At 39.8% G+C, this 21,379-nt stretch overlaps 1 protein-coding gene across 1 annotated transcript in view; it reads left to right on the top strand.

Annotated features, from left to right (window-relative positions):
• Positions 1-21,379, top strand: part of LOC310635175 (netrin-4-like) — a 57,745-nt gene that overhangs the window by 2,263 nt on the left and 34,103 nt on the right. Inside the window, exons 2-3 of the mRNA XM_083353834.1 lie at positions 9,005-9,537; positions 20,558-20,821. Of these exons, the coding sequence (XP_083209960.1) occupies positions 9,005-9,537; positions 20,558-20,821 (797 nt within the window). The remainder of the gene's footprint in view (positions 1-9,004; positions 9,538-20,557; positions 20,822-21,379) is intronic.

Raw genomic sequence — 21,379 nt, 5'->3', positions numbered from 1 at the left:
GCATCCAAAAGCCTACATGGCACACTGCAAATATGTAATATGCAAGTTCCATTTCAGTTCAACAATTTAATCCAGATTTGTGTCTTGCTCTTTGTCCTTTCCACCACAACAGCCCTCAATAAGTTTCAATAAAGATTTTGGTCCAATAAGAATCACTATAGAAAACCAAAGTCCCTGGCTATCACATTTGTTCAATAAAGCAGCGGACATCTGATATAATGCAGTTTGGACATTACTGTAATAGAAAAACCTAGCAATATTTAGCTTGATTTCTTACGGGCGTGACAGAATTAAGATATTGTTGCTTCTTTTTTTTGTTCCTCTTTCTGCTGCCAATCCAGATGTTCACAAATTCTTATTTGTTAAAGCATTGCAAAATCCCATGCAAGGAAGGAGGAGGAAGCTTGTTTTGTCTCTGCCCTATCTATCTTCAACTATCCCACACTGATATGAAAAACCTGAAGGCTATAATTGGCTGAATGTAGCTTTATTGTTTGGCATGACTAAGAACTCCACTGACCTGACTTCCCATTTTGTCAAGGGAAGCAAAGGTTTGATAATTTGGCTTTTGGTTTACAGATCTTGTAAAATTATCTTGTGGTCAAATTGCAACATACAGCTGACCCAGTAAGACCTAGCATCTAAGGTAGGAAGGACGGAATCTGCCCTTGATTCTTTCCTTTCTCCTTCTCCCCTCTTAGTACCTGATTCTGAGATGAAGGGGCAATGGAGGCAGCCTATATTTTGATAGCACAGGTGACCTTCACAGCCCCTTGCCTCATTCAAGGTCCTCTTGGAGCAAAGGTCAGTGTTTAGTCTTCATGCACTCTGGACAGCATCTGCAAAAATAAAGCAGCCAGAATAACTCTTGACACCTTATTCTTCTTGTTGCCTCAGTCTGAAGAATCCTTAAGAATTGTTCATGTTGTCCATCAATCTTATTTGGTAAAGGCGATTGATTTGAAAAAAACTAGGAAGCCCAAGTTATATTGACCCACTCTATTAGTTTGCAATCTTCCCCTATCATCTCATAACAAAGACTGGGCAGAAAATAAAACTGGAACTCTTGCTAGATATCTACATAATATCCAGAGAAGATTTCCAACTTGTATTTATTTAAATAAAACACTACCACTCCTCACTATTTTACATTGCTCAAAAGCTCAGGAGAGCTGTGTACGGATGTTTGTATGAAGGAAACACAAGCTCTGTTCAGGTCTGTAATTCAAAACAAATTTGTGGGCACAGCAGTCCTTACTGGTGTGTGTGTTTCACCAGGGTGTCAGACTTGTACAATAACAACAAAAAGACAAGTGGATCCCATTATCCCATTCCCGCAAAAATCATGCAAATTTGAGCTGTTCTAATTGGTTTAATAGCAAACATAAAGACAGGATTGCATGTGTACAGACAAAGCTGGTGGACAGTTTTAATCCTGGGTTAAAATTTAGGCAGGGGGATAAAATTCTATGGGGTCTCTGATGACCCCAGTAACACCATCCATTAGCTGGATTTATATACAGAACAATGTTGTAGTATTTTGAATGAAGCTATGGGTTTCTATATAATGCTAGGCTATAAACTATTCACTGGAACTCCACATCATACTGATCCAGAAAAACCAAACCAAGTGTATTATTGCTTTAATAATACTTTTTTCCCCCTCTAGTGTTTTCCTGCAAGTGCAGGGCATACTTTTCAGAATGGACAGCACATAATGTTTCTAAATACGATGTATGTGCTTGTGATGCTTAATAGTCTAGGTCAGGGGTCAGCAACCTGAAACAGTGAAAGAGCCACTCGGAACCGGTTCCCTCACAAAAGGAAAAACTGGGAGCCGCAAAAAAAATGTGTGCACATGCGCGTACATGCGCACATGCACAGAACAGGGTTGGACTGAAGAGTGGAGCCAAGGTGAGATATGTACCTACCCTGCATATTTGAATTGATTGGTTGAACTTTTTTAGTCCCACTTTTTTTTTTTTGGACTGCACATGGCAGAGGACTGGGAGCCACAGGAGACGGCTGAAAGAGCCGCATGCGGCTCCGGAGCCGTGGTTTGCAGACCTGTGGTCTAGGTAATGACCCTCTTTTACCAGTCTAGAGAGCGTCCTCTCAAATGGTATTGTGGTTTGGTATGCTGGTCTGACAGCCGCGGATAGGAAAGTATTACAGAGGGTGGTGAGCACAGCACAAGACATTGTGGGCTGTCCCCTGACACCACTGGATGACATCGCCAGGGCTCGTTGCCTTGGAAGAGTGAGGAAGATTCTCAGGGATGACTCACACCCTGGACGGTATCTCTCTACTCTCCTACCATCCGGTAGGAGATATAGGAATATAGCCAGCCGTACCAACAGGCTGAAAAATAGCTTTTATCCGTGGGCTGTTAGGCTTTTAAATGGGACATAATCTTATGCAGAATCGACTTGGGAGGCCGGTGTGTGGTGTAGTTGGTTAACATAGTGTGGTGGGATGGAGGGTTTGTTGTCACTGTGTGTTGGGGGGAGAGAGCACGGGGGGGGGGGAGGCTCAGCTAATCTCAATGTACACATGTTGTACTTTGACAATAAAGGTTTATTATTATTATTATTAAATCCATGCTTACCTTTTCATTGGGGTTCTGTTTCCTGATCTCATTAGTCCTCAGTTTGAGAACTTGATCTGTTTATTTGTTGATAATGGAGATGAATAGTAATACTAAAGCACTGAAGTTGATTACATTCAAAAAGATAATATTAATGAGGCTCCACTATAACATTGCAACTTTTCGCAGAACACTAAGTCGCATTGCTGTCTCAGGGTAGTCAAAATAGTTTAGTTACAGTGATTATATTCTCCCTCCCATCCCAATTAGGAACACAGAAGGGGGCCAATGAGATATATGAAAAGCTCTGCTGGACCCGGTTGAAAACCAAAGGGCAAATTAGATTGCAGCAGAGAATGTGATTTAATCAGAGAACATAAGAAAATAAGCAAAGCAATGCAGGTTCAGGCCAACAGTTTTGTTTTCTTCAAGGGCTCTGCCAATAGGAAGCTCATACATAGGACATGAGGACATAACTGTCCCTCACGTTTTCCACCAACATTGCCGCACAATAAAACCATCCTGATGAGAAGCCCTGATAATCTTATTCTCTAGGAAGTTTTCCAATCCGCTTCTATTACAAGTGCTTTTATATACACTTCAATAAAAAAAGTGAAGCTGCTTATATAAGTGGTATGCAGTAAACTACGCCATACATAAAATCTAATTAGCGTAATGAAGAAAATAACCATAATTGTGACCATTTCATGAACAGCACCCCTGTACTTCCTAGCTACATACATCTTCCACATCTCAATCCTGAATGCCTCTTTAAATACTAAAAAGTTTTCACTAATTTTCTAAACATTAGCTGCTTATTTCTGAGGAGAGCCAGTTCTACAAGGGAAAAGCTCCATAAAACAATACTTACCTCTGGGGGAGGGATGTTTATTTGCCAAATGTTATTATGTACGGGCACATCCAGGGTAAGCAGTTTCAACGTGGATAAGTGGTCCTGGAGCACTCTGTACCCCAAGTAGCTATAATTATAGATAGGAGTTGAAATTCCATAGTAGCAGCTTTGAAGTATCTCATTTATTTTCTCGACATTCATCTTCAGTGGATAAGAATTAAAAAGTTGGCATTCTAGCTATATGTCACATCTGTCTCTGCTCTTTTCCCAAATCAGATCTGTGCCATTGTGATTCTACACTGTTACATGGTTCTTCCCATCCTGGTCTGCTTCCCTCCCTGGCAGTTCTACCTGTACACCTCTCACCTGTGCATTCTAGATGGATGAGTGAGTGAGTGAGAGACAGTGTAGTCTTTCCATTTGCCTGATTGGACCCCTTCGACATTTGTTTCTCCTTTACAAGAACTGAGTTGCACACGGTACCTATATACCTACAGTTCATTCATATTTACCTACTTTTTCTTCTGATGTGATTCCCTTTAGGTTATTCTTTTAAATTTTAAATTAACTTCAGTGCATTGATACAATTGCAATATACTAAATTCCAAATAGCAAGACTAGGAGAATCTAAGAAGCACATCTGAAATACAGCAGTACCCATAAGTGGGCTTACTTTTTAATATAAATAATATTGCTTTTAAAAATAATAACAAAAGATACAAAGTAAAAGTACAGACTTAATAGAAAATGCATAACAGGTGCTTAAAGAGTAAAGAATAACAGGGAAAAAAGCAAAATATAAAGTATATTACATATTGTAACATTAATTATATATAGAAGTATAGACTTACAATTCTGTATATAATTAATGCAAACATTCTGCAAGTATATATGCATATATATACACACACACTTCTGGTACAATCAGTGCTTTTTTTGTAAAAGAAAAAGGTGCCGGAACTCACATATGTCATACGACCCGCCTTGCCTACTCTACAAGGTTCCATCCAAAAAAGGTGCCGGAACTCCGTTCTAAGCGTTCTATGAGAAAAAAAAGCCCTGGGTACAATTATATAACTATCATGCTCTTTAAAATCTGCTGTATTTTGTGTAAATGAATCTCCTATTTCGTTGTATTTATCCATACAAAGTCTAGGCAATCCACTTACAAGGAGCAAGTGAAATCAAGCTTTCAATCCATGGAGTAAATGGAGACATATATTTATCTTTCCAATGTTCCAATATCAGTCTTTTAGTTACAGTAATAGTTCAGAAAAACCATTTATATTGTCCAGTTATCAAGTTCCATGTACTAGATATATAATTCAAGAGAATACTATTCTCTGAAATGTTTAACTTTGTGCACAGTCATTGTCAGAATCCATTTATATCACATTTCATAATTGTATAGGTAGAACAACGTGCTATTTTTGGGGATTCTGCCATCTCTCCAAGGGGGGGGGGAGAGGATGGTTACTAAAGCGATTTTCAAACAACAGGGGATGTTTTAACTGGGGGAAGGAGGGGGACAGACAGGTCTGGATTGTATCTTCATTTACAACTGAAAAGGAAAGCAATAACCATAAAATCCAAGGAGAGTTCCCTTTCCCATGGAAGGACCTGACACCTAGCAACTGATGACAGCCTGACCAAATGGATGAGGGGAGGGGCTGAAATGGGAATGCTTTATATAGGATTGAAATGTAACTTTTGTTAGATTCCGTCTTGTATTCCCACAATCGATTCCATCCTAGTAAACATTTTCCTTTTGGACTAAACTTGCATCCAAGAGTTCTTATTTCCTAAAATGTGGATTGAGGTGGGTCCTGACAGTCATATGTGGTGGTGCGGTGGTTAGAATGCAATACTGCAGGCTAATTCACTGCTCACTGCCAGCAGTTTGATCCTGACTGACTCAAGATTGACTCAGCCCTCCATCCTTCCAAGGCCGGTAAAATGAGGACCCAGATTGTTGGGGGCAATATACTGACTCTGTAAGCCGCTCAGAGAGTGCTGTAAAGCACTATGGGGTGGTATGTAAGTCTAAATGTTATTGCTGTTGCTATATATTGTCTAGCAGTTTCTCCAAAACCTAGCAAGTATAGGACATTATAAAGGCAGGATTTTTAAAACAACACCCAAGTTGTAAACCTGTAGTGCAAATGCATCTAGAGTCAGCTGGAAGATTTGCTTATAAATTTAAAACACAATGACAATAGACATTCTCATGAAAACCAACACAAAAGAACAGAGACTGTACAATAATAGTCAGGCCACTTTTTTAAAAAAAATCATTTTCTTACATGACAGCATCATCTGGAGAAATGTACTCAACAATGAAGGGTGGGGGAACCCTACAAAACCAAATGGTTCTTTCATTGAAGAAAAATAAAACAAGTGTTGCAAAATTACACTTGATGACTGCTGAAAATTTTTTTGTAGGGTCCTACACCGGTGATGATTGCATACATCTCTGAATTCAGTGAGAAAATTTCAGCTTTCTTTTCCAATTGTTCATTTGTTTTCCAGTTGTTTTACATATGATTTCAAGAAGGATAATACATCACCTATTTACTAGTTAACATTTAATGTCCACTGGAATTGTCTGATTCAGCCATCACCCATGGAAGAGGTTGCCCAGTTTTGTTTTTCCAGCTGTGTGGCTCACCCTCAGTGGAGCCACTCTTTAATCAAGCCACCTCCAGCAAACAGCCACCTCTCTGAACAGCCCCCTGGGGACTGTGGAATAAATACATAAATAGCCAAGGAGCAGGGATTATTGAAAAACCCATCAATCAAGAGCCAAATTCTCAATGACATGCAGCACCTGGGGCCCAGAGGAAAAAAAATGCACTGCAATCTTGATTGTTTATCCTTTCTATGAATTATTCAGAGCCCCATTTGGTATTCAGGCTAGGTCCCAAGTTGCTTCTGTCCCTTCATACTGCCCCATGGCTGTGACCCCATATTTCAGGGAATAAGTGAGTGACGGATGGGCTGTCTGATTGGGAAGCCAAGCAATCACATTGATTTTTTCCAATGTGAGGCTCTTAACCCAACAATTTGAACCAACCCTTCCCCCGCAATCAACTTTCCCTGTGTTTATTTATCATATTTTCTGCTGCTGTTCTTAACCACCCAACAGTTCAACAGAGGAACTATTTACTTATTTTTTGTCCTGTGCCTTCAAGTTAGTTTTTGACTCCTGGTGGCACTTGGATTAGTCCTTGCAGTTTTCTTGACATGTTTTTTCCCCAGAAGTCATTTGCCCCTTACCTTCTTGAGTGACTGGCTCAGGGTCACTGAGCTGGCTTTCATGGCTTAGATGGGACCTGAATTCAGTTTCTTGATTTCTAGCCTGGTGCCTTAACTAAACCAAACTGACTCTATATGTTTTACAAGGTAAAGCTAGGAAACTTAAGGAAGAGGGGAAAGGTTTTCTGATCTCATCTATAAGAACTGGGGTTGGGAAAAGTTGGCTTGCTTGTTTGCTGGTTTTAAGTGGTGAAACATGTACCTTCATCACTTTCACCTCCATTCATCTCTTGCCTCTGATAATTCTTATTAATACCTAGGCAGGTTTGCTTGTGAAACAAATTTGGTTGCAAAGGTTTCTGTTGGGTTGATCCTTGTGGATATGGAATGTATCTTACTCACCCATAATGGCTTTAACTCTCAAATCAGAAGATCACAAAGAAGATTTCCATTTGCACAAGCCAAACTATGGAATCTGTTCTTCTCCATATACATTTTTCCCCAATCTGCTACTCTTAAAGTGCTTATTTACTGTTTTCTCAAGGAATCTTTTGTAAATACAATAGGCTCATTAATTTCTGGAAATGAGTAGATTTAAATCAGAGATCCTTGGTGCTCTCTGAGCTTTGCTGTTTTCTTGCAGACATTTCATTACCCAAATCAAGTAACATCAGTACTAGTTTAATGTAGTCTAGTCTAGCACTATCTAGTCTAATCACTAGCATTGGTGGTGTTCCCTGGTTTGGGTAATGAAATGTTTGCAAGAAAACAACCAAGCTCAAAGAACATCAAGGAACCCTCATTTCAACCCTGAACTACAAATATTCTCCTTTACTGGAATCAGTAATAGGTATGTCCTAATTTTCTATCTCTTCTTCTCTTTCTGCACTCATCCATATAAGTAATAAGAACCATCACAGAACTGACTGGTCTTTTATGCTCAACACAATTTAATGGAAGTAATAATCTGAATTAAAATCAACACATTGCTGCCAGTTTTGATTGGCCTGCAGCTTAACTATTTTACTGCACCTGATACACACACACACACACACACACACACACACACACACGGAGAAACTAAAGGAAAAAAAACTACATACACATACACAGTGCTTTTTTGTAAGAAAAAAGATGCCAGAACTCACATATTGTTAATCTTTTATTTTAAAAATTATATATTCAGCTCTTAGCAGGACCGGTGGTTGAGAAGTATTTTTTTCCCATTTTTGAATTTGGGGTCACACTTTTACACTAAAAATTTAAAAGGTTTTCAATTCACCAACGATGTTTTAAAATAAGAAATTATTTACCTTTCGCACGTGGTCCATCACTGTACACACACCCACACATGTCAGTTGTATAACAAAACATAACGGTCGCCACCCGCAGTAAGCACTCAGCACGCGACCACACGACCAATCACAAGCCGAGCAGCGCTATCAACCAGTGTGGACAAAATACGCATGCATCAGACTCAACACACAAGCAAGCCCGCATGCACCGTTTTAATGATTTTGCTGCTGACCTTCTAGTTCGACAGGGCGATTCAAGTCCACATGGACTAAACATTAAATTTTCAAAAGTTTGAAAAATCCGTCGAAAAAAGGTGCCAAAACTCTGTCCCAGTGCGTTCTATGACAAAAAAGCATTGCATAGGCATATATATGATAGATAAAAACCCCGAATCTGTCCTTTGCTTTTTTCCCCTTTAGTTCCTTTCTTTCCTTTAGTTTCCAAAATGGAGAAGCAAAGGACTCAAGCCTTAGTACCCCATAACCTCAGAAGCCTAGGGCTTGACCTCTCCTCCCTTCACCCCATCAACACTGACTGGAACCAGCCCCAGAAGATGAATCAATACAAAACACATCCTCCACTCCCAATCTCAAGAGCCAGTCCACGAGGAAATCATGGCTGATGTCACTGAACACTTCTAAAAGATTCAGGAGGGCAGGATGGATCCACCACCTCCATCCCGGGTCATCCACAAGAACCAGTGCTGTAACATGACATGAACCCTGACTGAAAAGGGTCCAAATAATTCACTTCATCCAGGATCCTCCACACCTGAGTGCTACCACCCAATTAGCAAATTTCCCTAAAATAGTTATTCACACCTTGCAGATTTTTAAAATTGTTTGTTACCTTCATTATTTCTACTCATTAACTCTCATTAGGTATCTCCACTGATTTTGCATCACATACCCTGCTTTTAATAAAAAGAATTTCAAATAATTTAGTATTTTCAAAACTCCAAAATCAGCCACTCTCTTTAACAGCCCCCATTTGATTTCCCTCTGTTCTTTCAGGTTCAACGAAGCCACGAGCTTTCCGTTGTGATGGGCATTCCTGCAATCCTGCAGTGGGAAATCTAGCAACAGGCAGGACACCAACGACACTTACCACTTGTGGACAGAACAGCACAGAACTCTACTGCTTTTATCCAGAGCACAACCTGTACCATGGTTCCTGCGGATTGCCCAAGTGTACCAAATGCAATGCCAACCAGCCTAATAACTCTCATCTTCCTGATGAAATGACTGATGACTTCTTCCTGCATCCTGGTTCCTGGTGGCAGTCCGCACAAGGGGTGCACAGGGAAGAAATCAGGCTGGATCTGGAAACAGAGTTCTATCTGACCCATGTCATTGTAGTCTTCAAGTCACCCCGCCCAGCAGCCATGATACTGGAAAGGTCCCAGAACTATGGGCAGACCTGGAGACCTTACAAATATTTTGCTGTCAATTGCACAGCTACATTTGGGCTTCCAGATGATAACACCGAAGAGGGAGCTCTCTGTACGTCCAGATATTCTGATGCAGTGCCTTGCACCAGAGGAGAGGTAAGCTATGGTAACTGAAAAAGGATATACTTTTCAAAAGTTACCTTGATGTTATGCCTAGCAAAATTAGAGAGTTCTTCCAAAGAAATTGCCCCTGGATTACTAGTCAACCATATAACTGTTGTCAGGTGTCCTATTTTATTGAGGAGGGCCCTCCTTTGAAAGATTTTGAGAGGATAGTTCTCTGTTTGAAAGCGTGCTCTGATGGAAGGATTGCTCAGTCCAAATGTTTTAAAGTTTAAGGACTCTAGGGGAGCGAATTGAAGTTGCCTGTCAGCGTCACTCGGAAAGCAGATTTGGGTAAGTAAAGAAGCCATATTGGTCCAAAAATGCCGAGCAAAATTCTCTTTTAAACTTCCTGAAAATATTGGGAAATACAAGGGAAGAAGAAAAATGCTATTTTGAAGTTATTTTGCATCATTCTGCATGCACTACAAGTATGGCTGGAGAGAAGTGGGCAACCCACTTTAGACGATTGGTCTGGAAGCAGCATGAGGTGTGCCTGGATGGTGAGAACTAACAGAAAAGATCACAGCACTACGGGCGATCTGCTTTAATAATAAACCTTTATAATAATAATAATAAACCTTTATTGTCAAAGTACAACATGTGTACATTGAGATTAGCTGAGCCTCCCCCCCCATGCTCTCTCCCCCCAACACACAGTGACAACAAACCCTCCATCCTACCACACCATGTGAACCAACTACACCACACACCGGCCTCCCAAGTCAATTCTGCATAAGATTATGTCCCATTTAAAAGCCTAACAGCCCACGGATAAAAGCTATTTTTCAGCCTGTTGGTACGGCTGGCTATATTCCTGTATCTCCTACCGGATGGTAGGAGAGTAAAGAGATACCGTCCAGGGTGTGAGTCATCCCTGAGAATCTTCCTCACTCTTCCAAGGCAATGAGCCCTGGCGATGTCATCCAGTGGTGTCAGGGAACAGCCCACAATGTCTTGTGCTGTGCTCACTTACCCTCTGTAATACTTTCCTGTCCGCGGCTGTCAGACCAACATACCAAACCACAATACCATACAAGAGGACGCTCTCTATAGTAGACCGATAAAAGAGCTGTTGTTCTACCCTGTTCTTCCGCAAGATCCTAAGAAAGTGAAGCCTCTGTTGGGCCTTTCTAGCCACCTGAGTTGTGTTAACTTTCCAGGTCAGATCTTCACAGAGGTAGACTCCCAGAAATTTAAAGGAGGAAACTCTCTCTACACAGTTCTCTCTGATGTAAAGTGAGGCAGGTTCCTCCTTTTTTCTCCGGAAGTCTAACACCATCTCTTTCGTCTTGCCGATGTTTAGGTGCAAGTTGTTGTTACTACACCATATGAATAGTTTTTGTACCTCCGCCCTATATGCTGTCTCATCCCCACCTGTAATAAGACCCACCACAGTTGTATCATCTGAGAACTTGATTATCGCAGTGGATGGGTCAGATAATACACAATCATAAAGAGTAATTAATTAATTCATGGGTTGGTTTTTTTTTTTAAAAAAAGATAGCTACTAGATATTTAGACTGATGTGTTTCATTTAGATTAATATTTCCTTTTCTTTTTAGCATCCAATGTCTCCTTCAGTCAGGGAAGATTTTAGAGTTAGAACGTGTGCTTTCATACAGAAAAGCCCTTTCTGAAGTTCTGAAAACCTACAGTTCCTGTTAATAACATTGATTAGACAGGTAACTGATGTATCTCAGTATAACACAGTTCTTAGCACACAGTGGTACAACCCAGATTTATACACATTTATTCAGAAATTCATTCCTATAAGGGTATTTAATGGGTTCATGCACAAATCATATACATAAGACAACAGCCTTAAAAGTACTATTATCTTATTTTGAATGGTGTTTTACAAATGGATTATATTTGTTACCATCCAAAATGTTGAATAGATAACCACAGTCTATACCAAGCATGGTGATAGTAGTGGAAGAAGATAGGAGCTATCATGCAGCACATCTATAGGGTATCTGATTGGTAATGTCAACTGGAAAGCCAACAGCCCCGGTTCGAGACCCAAGTGCCACACAACAGGGTGAGGTACCATTACTTGCCCCAGCTCTTGCCAAGCTAGCAGTTCAAAAGCATAAAAATATGAATAGATAAATAGGTACCACTTTGGCGGGAAGGTAACAGTGTTCCATATTTTCATGCTGACCACATGATGTTGGAAGGTGTCTTAGACAACAGAGGCTCCCTTGACTGAAAATTGGAGATGAGCATCGCCTCCTTCAGTTGGTCACGGCTTAATCTTTACCTTAAGATATGAAAAATGCATGAAATTGCATCATAGTGCACTTTTGTAGAGGATGATTTCATAAGACGTCTAATACAGCAAGTACTGCTGGTGGATATAAACATTCATATTTAATTTCTATAGCTTATTTCATTTTTGCTACTATGTTGATATAATGTAAGCCATCGTCTAACTTTACCTACATTGAACAGAAGTTATGATCAAAAGCAGAAGCTTATGTTAAAGTACTGATGCATTCAGCTTAAGGTCCCAAATGAGGCAGAAATAGTTATGGAAATGAAATTTCATTTTTCATCCTCTCCACCTGTACAGCCAAGGGATTTGGGAAATGAGAAGCACATTTTTTAATAAAGCAGAGCATGCGGAAATGAAGATAAGCATCTTTTTGGATGGAGGATCTTGGAGCAATGCAAACCAGCTCATTACAACTTTCTACTTTAATGTCACTGGAGCTATATGTCAAACTACTCTTCTAACAAAGAGTACAAATACTTGCTTGTTTCCTTGCTTGTTTATTTACACTTCCATTAGAATGTAGAGAAAGTTAAACTATCAAAAGGCTATTCATTATAGACAAGAGCCTGTGTGACAGATGACACCAATGAAGTGTGCTAGAATGAGCCCATTACTGGAATTCACTAGGAAAAGAAGAATTGTGTCTGCTTGAATAAGATAACCTGTTGCTATGGAAGCATGTTAAACATGCCTTGCTTGGCAGACTAGTTTAAGCTCTACAGTTCAAGCCATATCCTGCCCAACCTGGGGGGGGGGGAGAGAGAGAGAATAGTTAAAATGCAACCAAGTGGGTTTTTAGAATATTTGAAATATATTTCAAAACAGAAAAAGGATCAGATCTATTCTGTTCATCTTGTACCTGAACTGGTAAACATGATTCTGATAGCAATTGTCCTTAGAAAAGTCACAAATTTAGAATTGCCAAGACCTAATTTGGACTAGCTCTGCTGTGCTTTTTAAAATGGCATCATAAAAAGGTGCCTAGAAGTTGGGCTCTTCCAGCATCAAAGCAACAGTGAGGGACTTCTGTCAAAAGTGAAGTGTGGACTCCCCTAGATCTGTAACTGCATGGATGCAAACATACACCTTTCATATATTTATAAAAGAGTAACAAAAACTAGTTTTGTAAAAGAAAAAACAAAGTCAAACTTCTATTCACTGTTCTTCATAGGCCGGAGCAGGTACCTGGTCTTGCAGGATATAGCAAACAGGTAAGGCCAGAAATGACTTCAGGGGAGGATGCTGGCTCAAGGGGGTCATGCCTACAAGGAAGAAGAGAAACATATGCTAAAAGGACAAATATGCTGTGAGCTAGAAGGGCTTTCAAGGCTACAATATCATTTTTCTCTGCTTATGAAGCTCCTGAAATACTGATCTGAGATGGGGACTTGTGTCAAAGTGAGATGGCCAATTGGACTATGTATTTTGGGATGCTGACTGGACCACTGGGTATAGGGTCATAGCAGAGGAAGAGCATAAAAAATATATATAAAGAAGGATGCTTTCAGCCCTTAGAGCTCCACTGGAATGGTGGGAAAGAAGAAGTTAAAACTAGCCTGGAGATAGCATCTCTTACAGATCAAACTTGACTCCTGGTGACTTTAGAGACAAATACATTCAGAGGTCTTTTGTTTTTGTTTTTTGAAATAACAGGGCAGCGATTTGTGATTTTTTCACCCCCAACTTTCCAGTTTTAGCCATAGCCTAAGTATTTCCTGGTGAACTCCCTTTGAAAAGATAACCAAGCCTGACAGTGCTTAGCTCCTGAGCCCAGACAGGTCAGCCAGCTGCTGCCACGTGCTGATATATACACACAGGGCAGGACAGCATATTTTTCCATTGAAAAGCAGGGCTAAGAAAAACTCAGCAGGTTAAGCCAGACCCCACTTAGGGCCAAGTTGCAACTTCAGGGTCACCTCTTGAATAACAAGTCTTTGACTCAGCATTTCCGCTTTGGACCTCATGCCAAAGAAAGCTCATTGCAATTCTGTAGTTATTTCAGCTTCCAGCTGGAAAAGATCAATCCGGGGATTAGTCACTGCTAAAGGCAAGTGCCCAAATGTTATGACTAGAGTTGTCTGTTCAGTATTTCACTGAACTCGAGCTGCAGAAGAGATAAAATACAGAGGCAGAGGTGGGGGGAAGCAGTTAACCTCTGCAGAATAAACACACAGACAGCACAGCCAGGTTCTGCTTCCCCAGAGGAAAGGCTTATAGTGTGTCTTACGTGTTTTTGAGCGGTGGTAAGGAATGGGAGTGTAAACAGAGAATGTGCAGAAAAGACAGAATAGAGGCTCAATTTACTGCTGCCCCAATGTAAAAAGAATCGTATCCTTTCAACCAGCATTTTAATGATCCACATCAACTGCAGGCTGGCTTTTTCTTCTTTTCCTTTCCTTTTGACTTGAAACCAGCCAGGAACAAGCCCTGTTTTCCCTAGCGTAATTTCTGCACTTTCTGACCTGCGGATATTAAATTAGATTTCTCGTCTTTTGCATTATGATAGAAATGCCTGATACTGCTGCTTTTATTTTATTTATTCCAAACATGTATATAGCTGAGCCAACGCTGGGCAGCTTTTGTTGAACCCTAACAGAAAAAAAGACCATGGAGATGTTCTTAACTAAACTTGAACTTTCTCCATCTCCTCCTCCTTCCTCTTCTTTTTCTTCCAGAACTTATTGTTGCTAGGCTTATGTCTCATTCTGCTTTTGAAAAGCTAGAAGATTATTCATAGGGACCTCAATGACCTCCCGGTGCAAACAATAATCAGAAGGGCATCTACTTAGGATGCACAGTATCACAGTACCAGAAGTTTGCAAAGCCATTTTAGACCACTGGTGTACTGTATAAGCTTTCTTTTTCCCAGCTAAGTTCATTTGAGTTAACTAGTTCAAAATCTCAGTGCAGCTGGCAAGCAATGAAGGGAATGAATTACTCTGCAGTGGCAATGTGTGCGTGCATGTGTTTGTGTGTGAAGTGACCTTGATAATTTACTGTCCCAGCTATTCACGCCATATGATTAGTACAGTGACCTTCAGAAGATACACTTGCTACTGTGCAAAAGCAAATTTGCAGAGCAATTAGTTGTTTACATACTGCCATTTTATGTTGGATTTTATGTCCATTAGAAAAATCCATTCTCCAAAGAATATGTAAATATATCTGAAAAATATGTAAATATGTCTAGAAATACTCCAGGCAGGTGCTAAATTGCCAAGGCACTTTGGTTCAGATGTGGTGGAAATATTTAAACAGACACAAAAAATGATACTAGTGCATTTTGAAAACTTGAGAAAGTAAATGGATGGTGCTCAACATTAACTTTTAAAAAACTTACAAGCAAAGATATTAAAAGAGCATTAGAAGAAAAATAAATACCCCACTTAGTTTGTGTGATGGAGTGGTGAAGGTGTTTAGCTGGCCCCAGAAAGATTTAAATTCTACTTCCCCTGCAGCCATGGAACCCCACTCTATGGCTTTTACTCCAATCCATTTCAAGGAGTAAAATAGGAGGAGAGACCATCTTGAGCTCCTCTACCATGGGTGAGATAAAAATCTAGAAATGCATTTTAAAAATGCACATGTAATCTAAGGAGAAATTAAAATCTGTATACACTATTTGCATTTGAAATGCAAATATGTGTATGTGTACACACACACATATACATACATATGTATACACATACACACACACATATATACAAACAAACCAGAATTTAGAATGCAAAATAATTATGTGTGTGTGTGTGTGTGTGTGAGAGAGAGAGAGAGAGAGAGAGAGAGAGAGGGGGGGGGAAAGATATTTTAGAAACACTGAGGTGATTCTGGAGTGCTCAAAGAACCTGTATACTACATAACCTGTTATGTAGTAAAAATTTCCAGTAATTCTTCTAGAAGAATCTTAGAGAAATATCAATTAGTCTGAAACCATCCAATAATGACTTATTGTGAGGAGACAATTATCTATATTCATTCAGAAGCTCATTACTAGTTTGTGGTTTGTTTTTGAATGTAGTACTTTTCAGTAATTAAAGGAGAGTGAAAGAGTAACCATTATGGATCATTTTGAATCAAATTACTGTTAAAAATAAACATATGACACGTTCATTATTCAGTGTGCTATTGTTTTGATAAACTGTTCTGAAACATAGTACTTTATGGTCTGGTGCACTTAATAATATAAGCAGACCATCACAACCTGCTAGCTCAAACATGTATTTTATTAAAAAATAATAATAGGAGTTTAAGTTGGCTTTTACCATCTCATAAGCATGTGTCTGGTTTTTTCCAAAAATAAGAGCCAGTTTGGTGTGGCAAAGTTGCTGGCCTAGAAAATGGGAGACCGTGAAGTCTAGTCTTGCCTTAGGCATGAAAAGCTGGCTGGGTGACTGAGGTGCCAGTCACTCTCCCTCAGCCCAGCCTAGCTCACAGGCAGTGGTGGGATTCAGCCAGTTTGTACCAGTTCGGCAGAACCAGTAGCTAATATTTTGTTGCCCAGGCCCAGAATGGACTTTGGGAAGTGGCATCCACACAGAAAACCGGTTATTCACATATTTGAATATCACCACTGCTCAGGGAGTTATAGTTGTGGGGAAAATAGGAGGAGGAAGAAGAAGCTTTATGTATGTTCACCCCTTTGAGTTATTTATAAAAAATAATAAAAACCTGATTTAAAAATATCTAAAATCTAGCATTACACTCATGTATGTGTTGAAGTAATGATAATGCCATAATTGTGCCCATTTCTGGTCTACCTTTTAGGGACACTGGTCCCACTCAGGGAACAGCTGGAGAAAAAGATTAGGTTTTCAGATTCTGTCTTTGACTCGCGTACATTCAGATGGTGTAATGATAAGACATATGGAGTGGCCTTTCTGGCATAAAGAAAAAAAACTATGTTCATACATGTATATAAATGGACACATAGTCCATTTACTATTTGGTGCAACTGGGATAGGCAGATCTAATAATTAGAATACATCTTTTACATGCCAAGTGAAAACAGTGGAAAAACCCTAGGGAGGAAAAACAATGATTCTGTTTTAAGGAATTTTGATTTCCATTAGTCACCGAGGACATACAGATGGAAAAATTGGGAGAAGACCTTCAGTTTGTATAGGATATATTTCCCCTCCATTAATCTTATGCTGGAGTAATGATTTAGGAACGCTTCTGTACTCTTGTTGCATATGACCTATAGGAAGTGATGCGTAAGATATCTCAGACTTCAGACTAAGATTTTGGATTGTAAGAATAGAATTCTTGACATTGAGGTTAAAGAATCACAACGTGGAGCCATGGATGGGAGGAAATAAAAAATCAGAGACATTGCCTCTAGGATAAAGATGTCCTCTCTGAGAAAGATAAAATACGAACAAGATGAACAAAATGTCAGTTGCTGGAAATAAATTGGGAGAGAGCGAGAGAATGAGAGAGCATTCTTTTCTTGATTGTTGTCAGCCTCAGTTTTTATGTAGCTTCAGGGCACACCCAGATTTGTTAAAGGTCAGGGACAGAGATACCAATATTCTATTTTATTATGAACTGCAGCTGAAAATTTGAAAACAATAGCTTTTGGTAAATAAGAATGAAAATTCCACCAATATAACCCAGTCCCCTGCAGCATTATTCTGATTATAACAGACATGGTTTAAAGGGACTTTTTTATGCAAGTCTGGAATGTCCACAGTAAAATAAAAAGATGCTTTTGTTCTATTACTCATGAAGAGAGGCAACCAATAGAAGTTACAGTGAGAATGGAACTGAAGCTGCAAAGGAGGATTCCTAGCTGCATGCAAGGCTAATCTCTTAAGCGTGCCTGGATTGGGCTCTTTACCTGGCCCCGCTTGTTCTGGAGGAAACTCAGAAGTTCACATACAACAATAGGTGAGGGAAAGTTAAGAAGTGGTGAATCAAACACAAGAGAAACCACCTTGGTGGACCACAAAACCAAAAGCAGTCATGCACATTATAAGTGAGCAGGCTGAGAAACTAAATCATAGCAAATTAGTCTGCCTTGAATGGTATTCCCCTGAGCGCTTGCCCAGACTGCCTCTGGTTGTTATGAGTCACTGAAATTCCTGCCTTTCCTTTCAGAACCCATTTTTACAGTTGACCACTGCTCCTTTCCAGCCAGAAACATTCGGCATGTTTTTGCTCTCAATGAAGGTTGGTGCTCTTTCAGGAAGATGCCACAAATGAATCGCCAAACCCCACTTTACTGAAGTGTAAAGAACGAAAGGAACATCTCATTGGAATAAGGCCAACTTTGCTATTAGGGAGGATAAAGTAGCTGCTAAAAGTGATGTGAGAGTTAATTCTCAGTCTGATAAGACCAGCAGTTGCAAAAACAGTCAACAGCTGCCTGTTCCCCCTTTAGTAAAAGAGGCTGCTTTCCACCATGTGTGTGTCTGTGAGAAAGAGTTTGAGTGAGTGACTTTGTCTCTTTCAACAATAAGGTGCTTGATGGAATTCTTTTGTTGTATCCTTAACCTTCCTTCTAGTAAATGTCACCTGTCAGAACTCTTGGAGGTATATTTCCTGCTAAGCTGTGAGGTATTAATGGAAGGCCAAGTGGCAAATTACAAAATGTGCAGATGCAAATAGGAGTGGTTGGTTTGCATTGCCACACAGTAGTGTATTATGCTTCACCATTTTTGCATCTTCACAGTTTATACTGCATGCCTGTGGCTATGATGAGGAGAGCATGTGGCATATAAGAAATGGCAGGTAGGTCAGTAGATCAGGATGAAGGTTTTCTGGCCTTACCTCATCCCTTCTGTGGTTATCTCCCCTCCATTTCTTTCTGGTAAATTACCTTCAGAAGGAGAAAGGCCTTTGAAATAAAATGGGAAGAAAGATGGATGGAACACTGGTGCTCTGGCTGCTGTCAAGAAGGAAGCCAGCAGTCAACTATGCAAGCCAGGTGGAGATAGGATTGGTTGGATGTAACATGAAGACAGGATGGCGTGATGCTGGTGGACAAATATACAATGATAGATATCTATCAGATATACCTAAAGACATGACGGAAAACAAAAATATTTTTTTAAAAAAATCCCTTCCCGAGATAGTGTCCAGGTGTTACCTTTGTTGTGCATCTTCAATATCTTAAGATTATTTTTAAGATAAATTTTTTAAACTGGACATCATTCCAACAGAGGTTGCTTTCAGAGCAAGTTTGTCCATTCTTCTGTATAGTTTCTTGTCTTCTGTACAGAAGATATATTGCCACTCCTGTGACCTTTAGATTCATCAACAGAAAAAGATGTTATGCAGAAACACACCACTCAGCAGTCAACTAACAGATTCAGGATCTTCGGACCTCAGAATATTGTACTTCAGTAAAATGAAACTTAGTCATAAATAAAAATCATGTAGAGGTTTTGAATTCATATTTAAATATACTGCTTTTTTTATCAACAGTGAACTGGTGTGATCTGAACTGAATAAGTTGGTCTGTGAGTCTTTGTTTCCATTACCCAAACCAAGGCAGGCATGTGCATTGAGTAAACTTGGTCATTGGCCCTTAATTCCCTGGGTGGAAGGAATGCTGGGCACCTGTGCTAAACAGAATGGGCTATTTGCGCAGGGTTTCATTCATTAGGGGAATGCAGGCAGCTGGCCGGAAAGAGGCTGGGTTGTTTTCTCATGCTTTCATTGATCAGGGAAAGTGCAAGCACCTGCACTGCTTACACAGACTGGGCAAGTTGCCCATTGCTCCCATGAGCAAGTGATATCTCTGGTTTGAACCCTAGGCCATCTGCAAGTCTGCGTCTCCTAAAGAAAGAAATGGAAAAAAGGTGGAAGGGAGCAAGGCTAAACTCAGAGTAGCAGAAGAAATGCATGCACTGTTGGCTTCTCTATCATGTCTTTGTTAGGCATAGATGCTTCTGCAGCTCTCAAGTTAAGACAGCAGACTTGTGTTCCCTTGGCAAGGTTCATTTCTTAGGATCCTATTGCTGCATCCTGGAAATACTGTATACCCCAAGTATATTTTCAGAATGTTTTTCCTTAATCTGTAGAACAAGAAATAGGGAGACATTTTTTAGGCAGAGCATATTTGGGAAGGAAGGTTGTTTACACAATATATGTCCATAGAACAGCTTGAGTAAGTTGCAGTGTGTATAGAAATATTTCAACCTCACTGCTCAAGCAGAAATAGCTACTACACAAAATACAGAGCAAGTGAGAGAGCCCACAGTACTTTCGCTGGAATCCCAAATTGTATTTCATGAAATTTGTCACACTGCAACTAATTTCTTCAGTGAGTGGTGTTCAGTCTGGAGACCCTTGTTCAATTATCTTGGATACTGGGATAAAGCCCTGGTGAATTTGCTGGAATATCCTCTGAAACCATATCACCTGAACTGCTGTAAAAACACTGGCTGTGTTTTCATAGTCCATAGTTGTACTTGTGTGTGGGCAGGGTGATGGATGGAAGCCCTGCAAATTATATGCCTGCATCTAACATCAAGATACAAGTATGAAAGGGTGGCTTTGTGATGCGATTTCATGACATACAGTTTGTTACACATCATTCTTTAACAAGAATGATGCACAAGTTAGGCACTTTAAATTTCTACTGAAGTAAGCCATTTTTCTCGGTTTGGCACAGTGAATCATTTGCTGATTTTACTCAGCCCATTGAGGTGAACTATGCCTGTTTGATTTCTATAAGATGCAAGCTGTTGATCCTATGTATTAACCTCATTCTCTTTCCCTTTTCAGGTGATCTTCCGTGCTTTAACGCCTACTAACAAGATTGAAGATCCATACAGTCCTGAAGCACAAGCTGTCTTGAAGCTCACCAATTTGCGGCTTCTTTTATTAAAGAGGCAAGAGTGTCCTTGCCAAGCCTCAGGACTACTGGAGAAACCACACAGATTTGCCCATTATGCCATCTATGACCTAATTGTCCGTGGCAGTTGCTTCTGTAACGGCCATGCAGAAGAATGTCAGTTTGCCAATGGCCCAGGTGTTGGCAGCAATATGGTGAGCATCAATGCTACCCTTTCTTATATTGAGAAAAAATGAATGCCTCTGAATTTCTGAGTTCTCAGTGGCATTAATTTTATCCATGTAGCTAATGTTATGTAAATGTTGTATATTTTAATATATTTTTAATGCAATTTTGGTGCCAAAAGTCTGTGTTTAATGGTTTAATTAATTCTATTTGTGTGAGAACAGCTACTGTATGTGCACGATTTTATGTTCTACCTATCACTTTTCCCCATTTGAATCTAAGAGGACCGGTACGAAGAGTGCTACTGATTAATCACCATTTTTAATTCTAACTTCAGTTTGGCCTCTGGAAAAAATCCATATTTGCAAGGAATCTGGGAATTCCTTGGAGATTTTTGCAGGCAAAGGGATAAACTGAGAACAAGTCCATGATTACTTATTTATGGAACCTCATTAGAAATATATAAAACTATACTTAAAATAGAATTACAGAATGAGGGCAAAACTGTAAAGCACATTTTAATTTTGTGATTCATACATAGACAAAACCATGTGCACATTTTTCCTTAGCTTTTATCTTTCCCAATG

The sequence above is a fragment of the Vipera ursinii genome (assembly GCF_947247035.1).
Source record: "Vipera ursinii genome assembly, chromosome: 2".
Taxonomy (NCBI): Eukaryota; Metazoa; Chordata; class Lepidosauria; order Squamata; family Viperidae; genus Vipera; species Vipera ursinii.
This window is presented reverse-complemented; position numbering and strand designations above follow the sequence as displayed.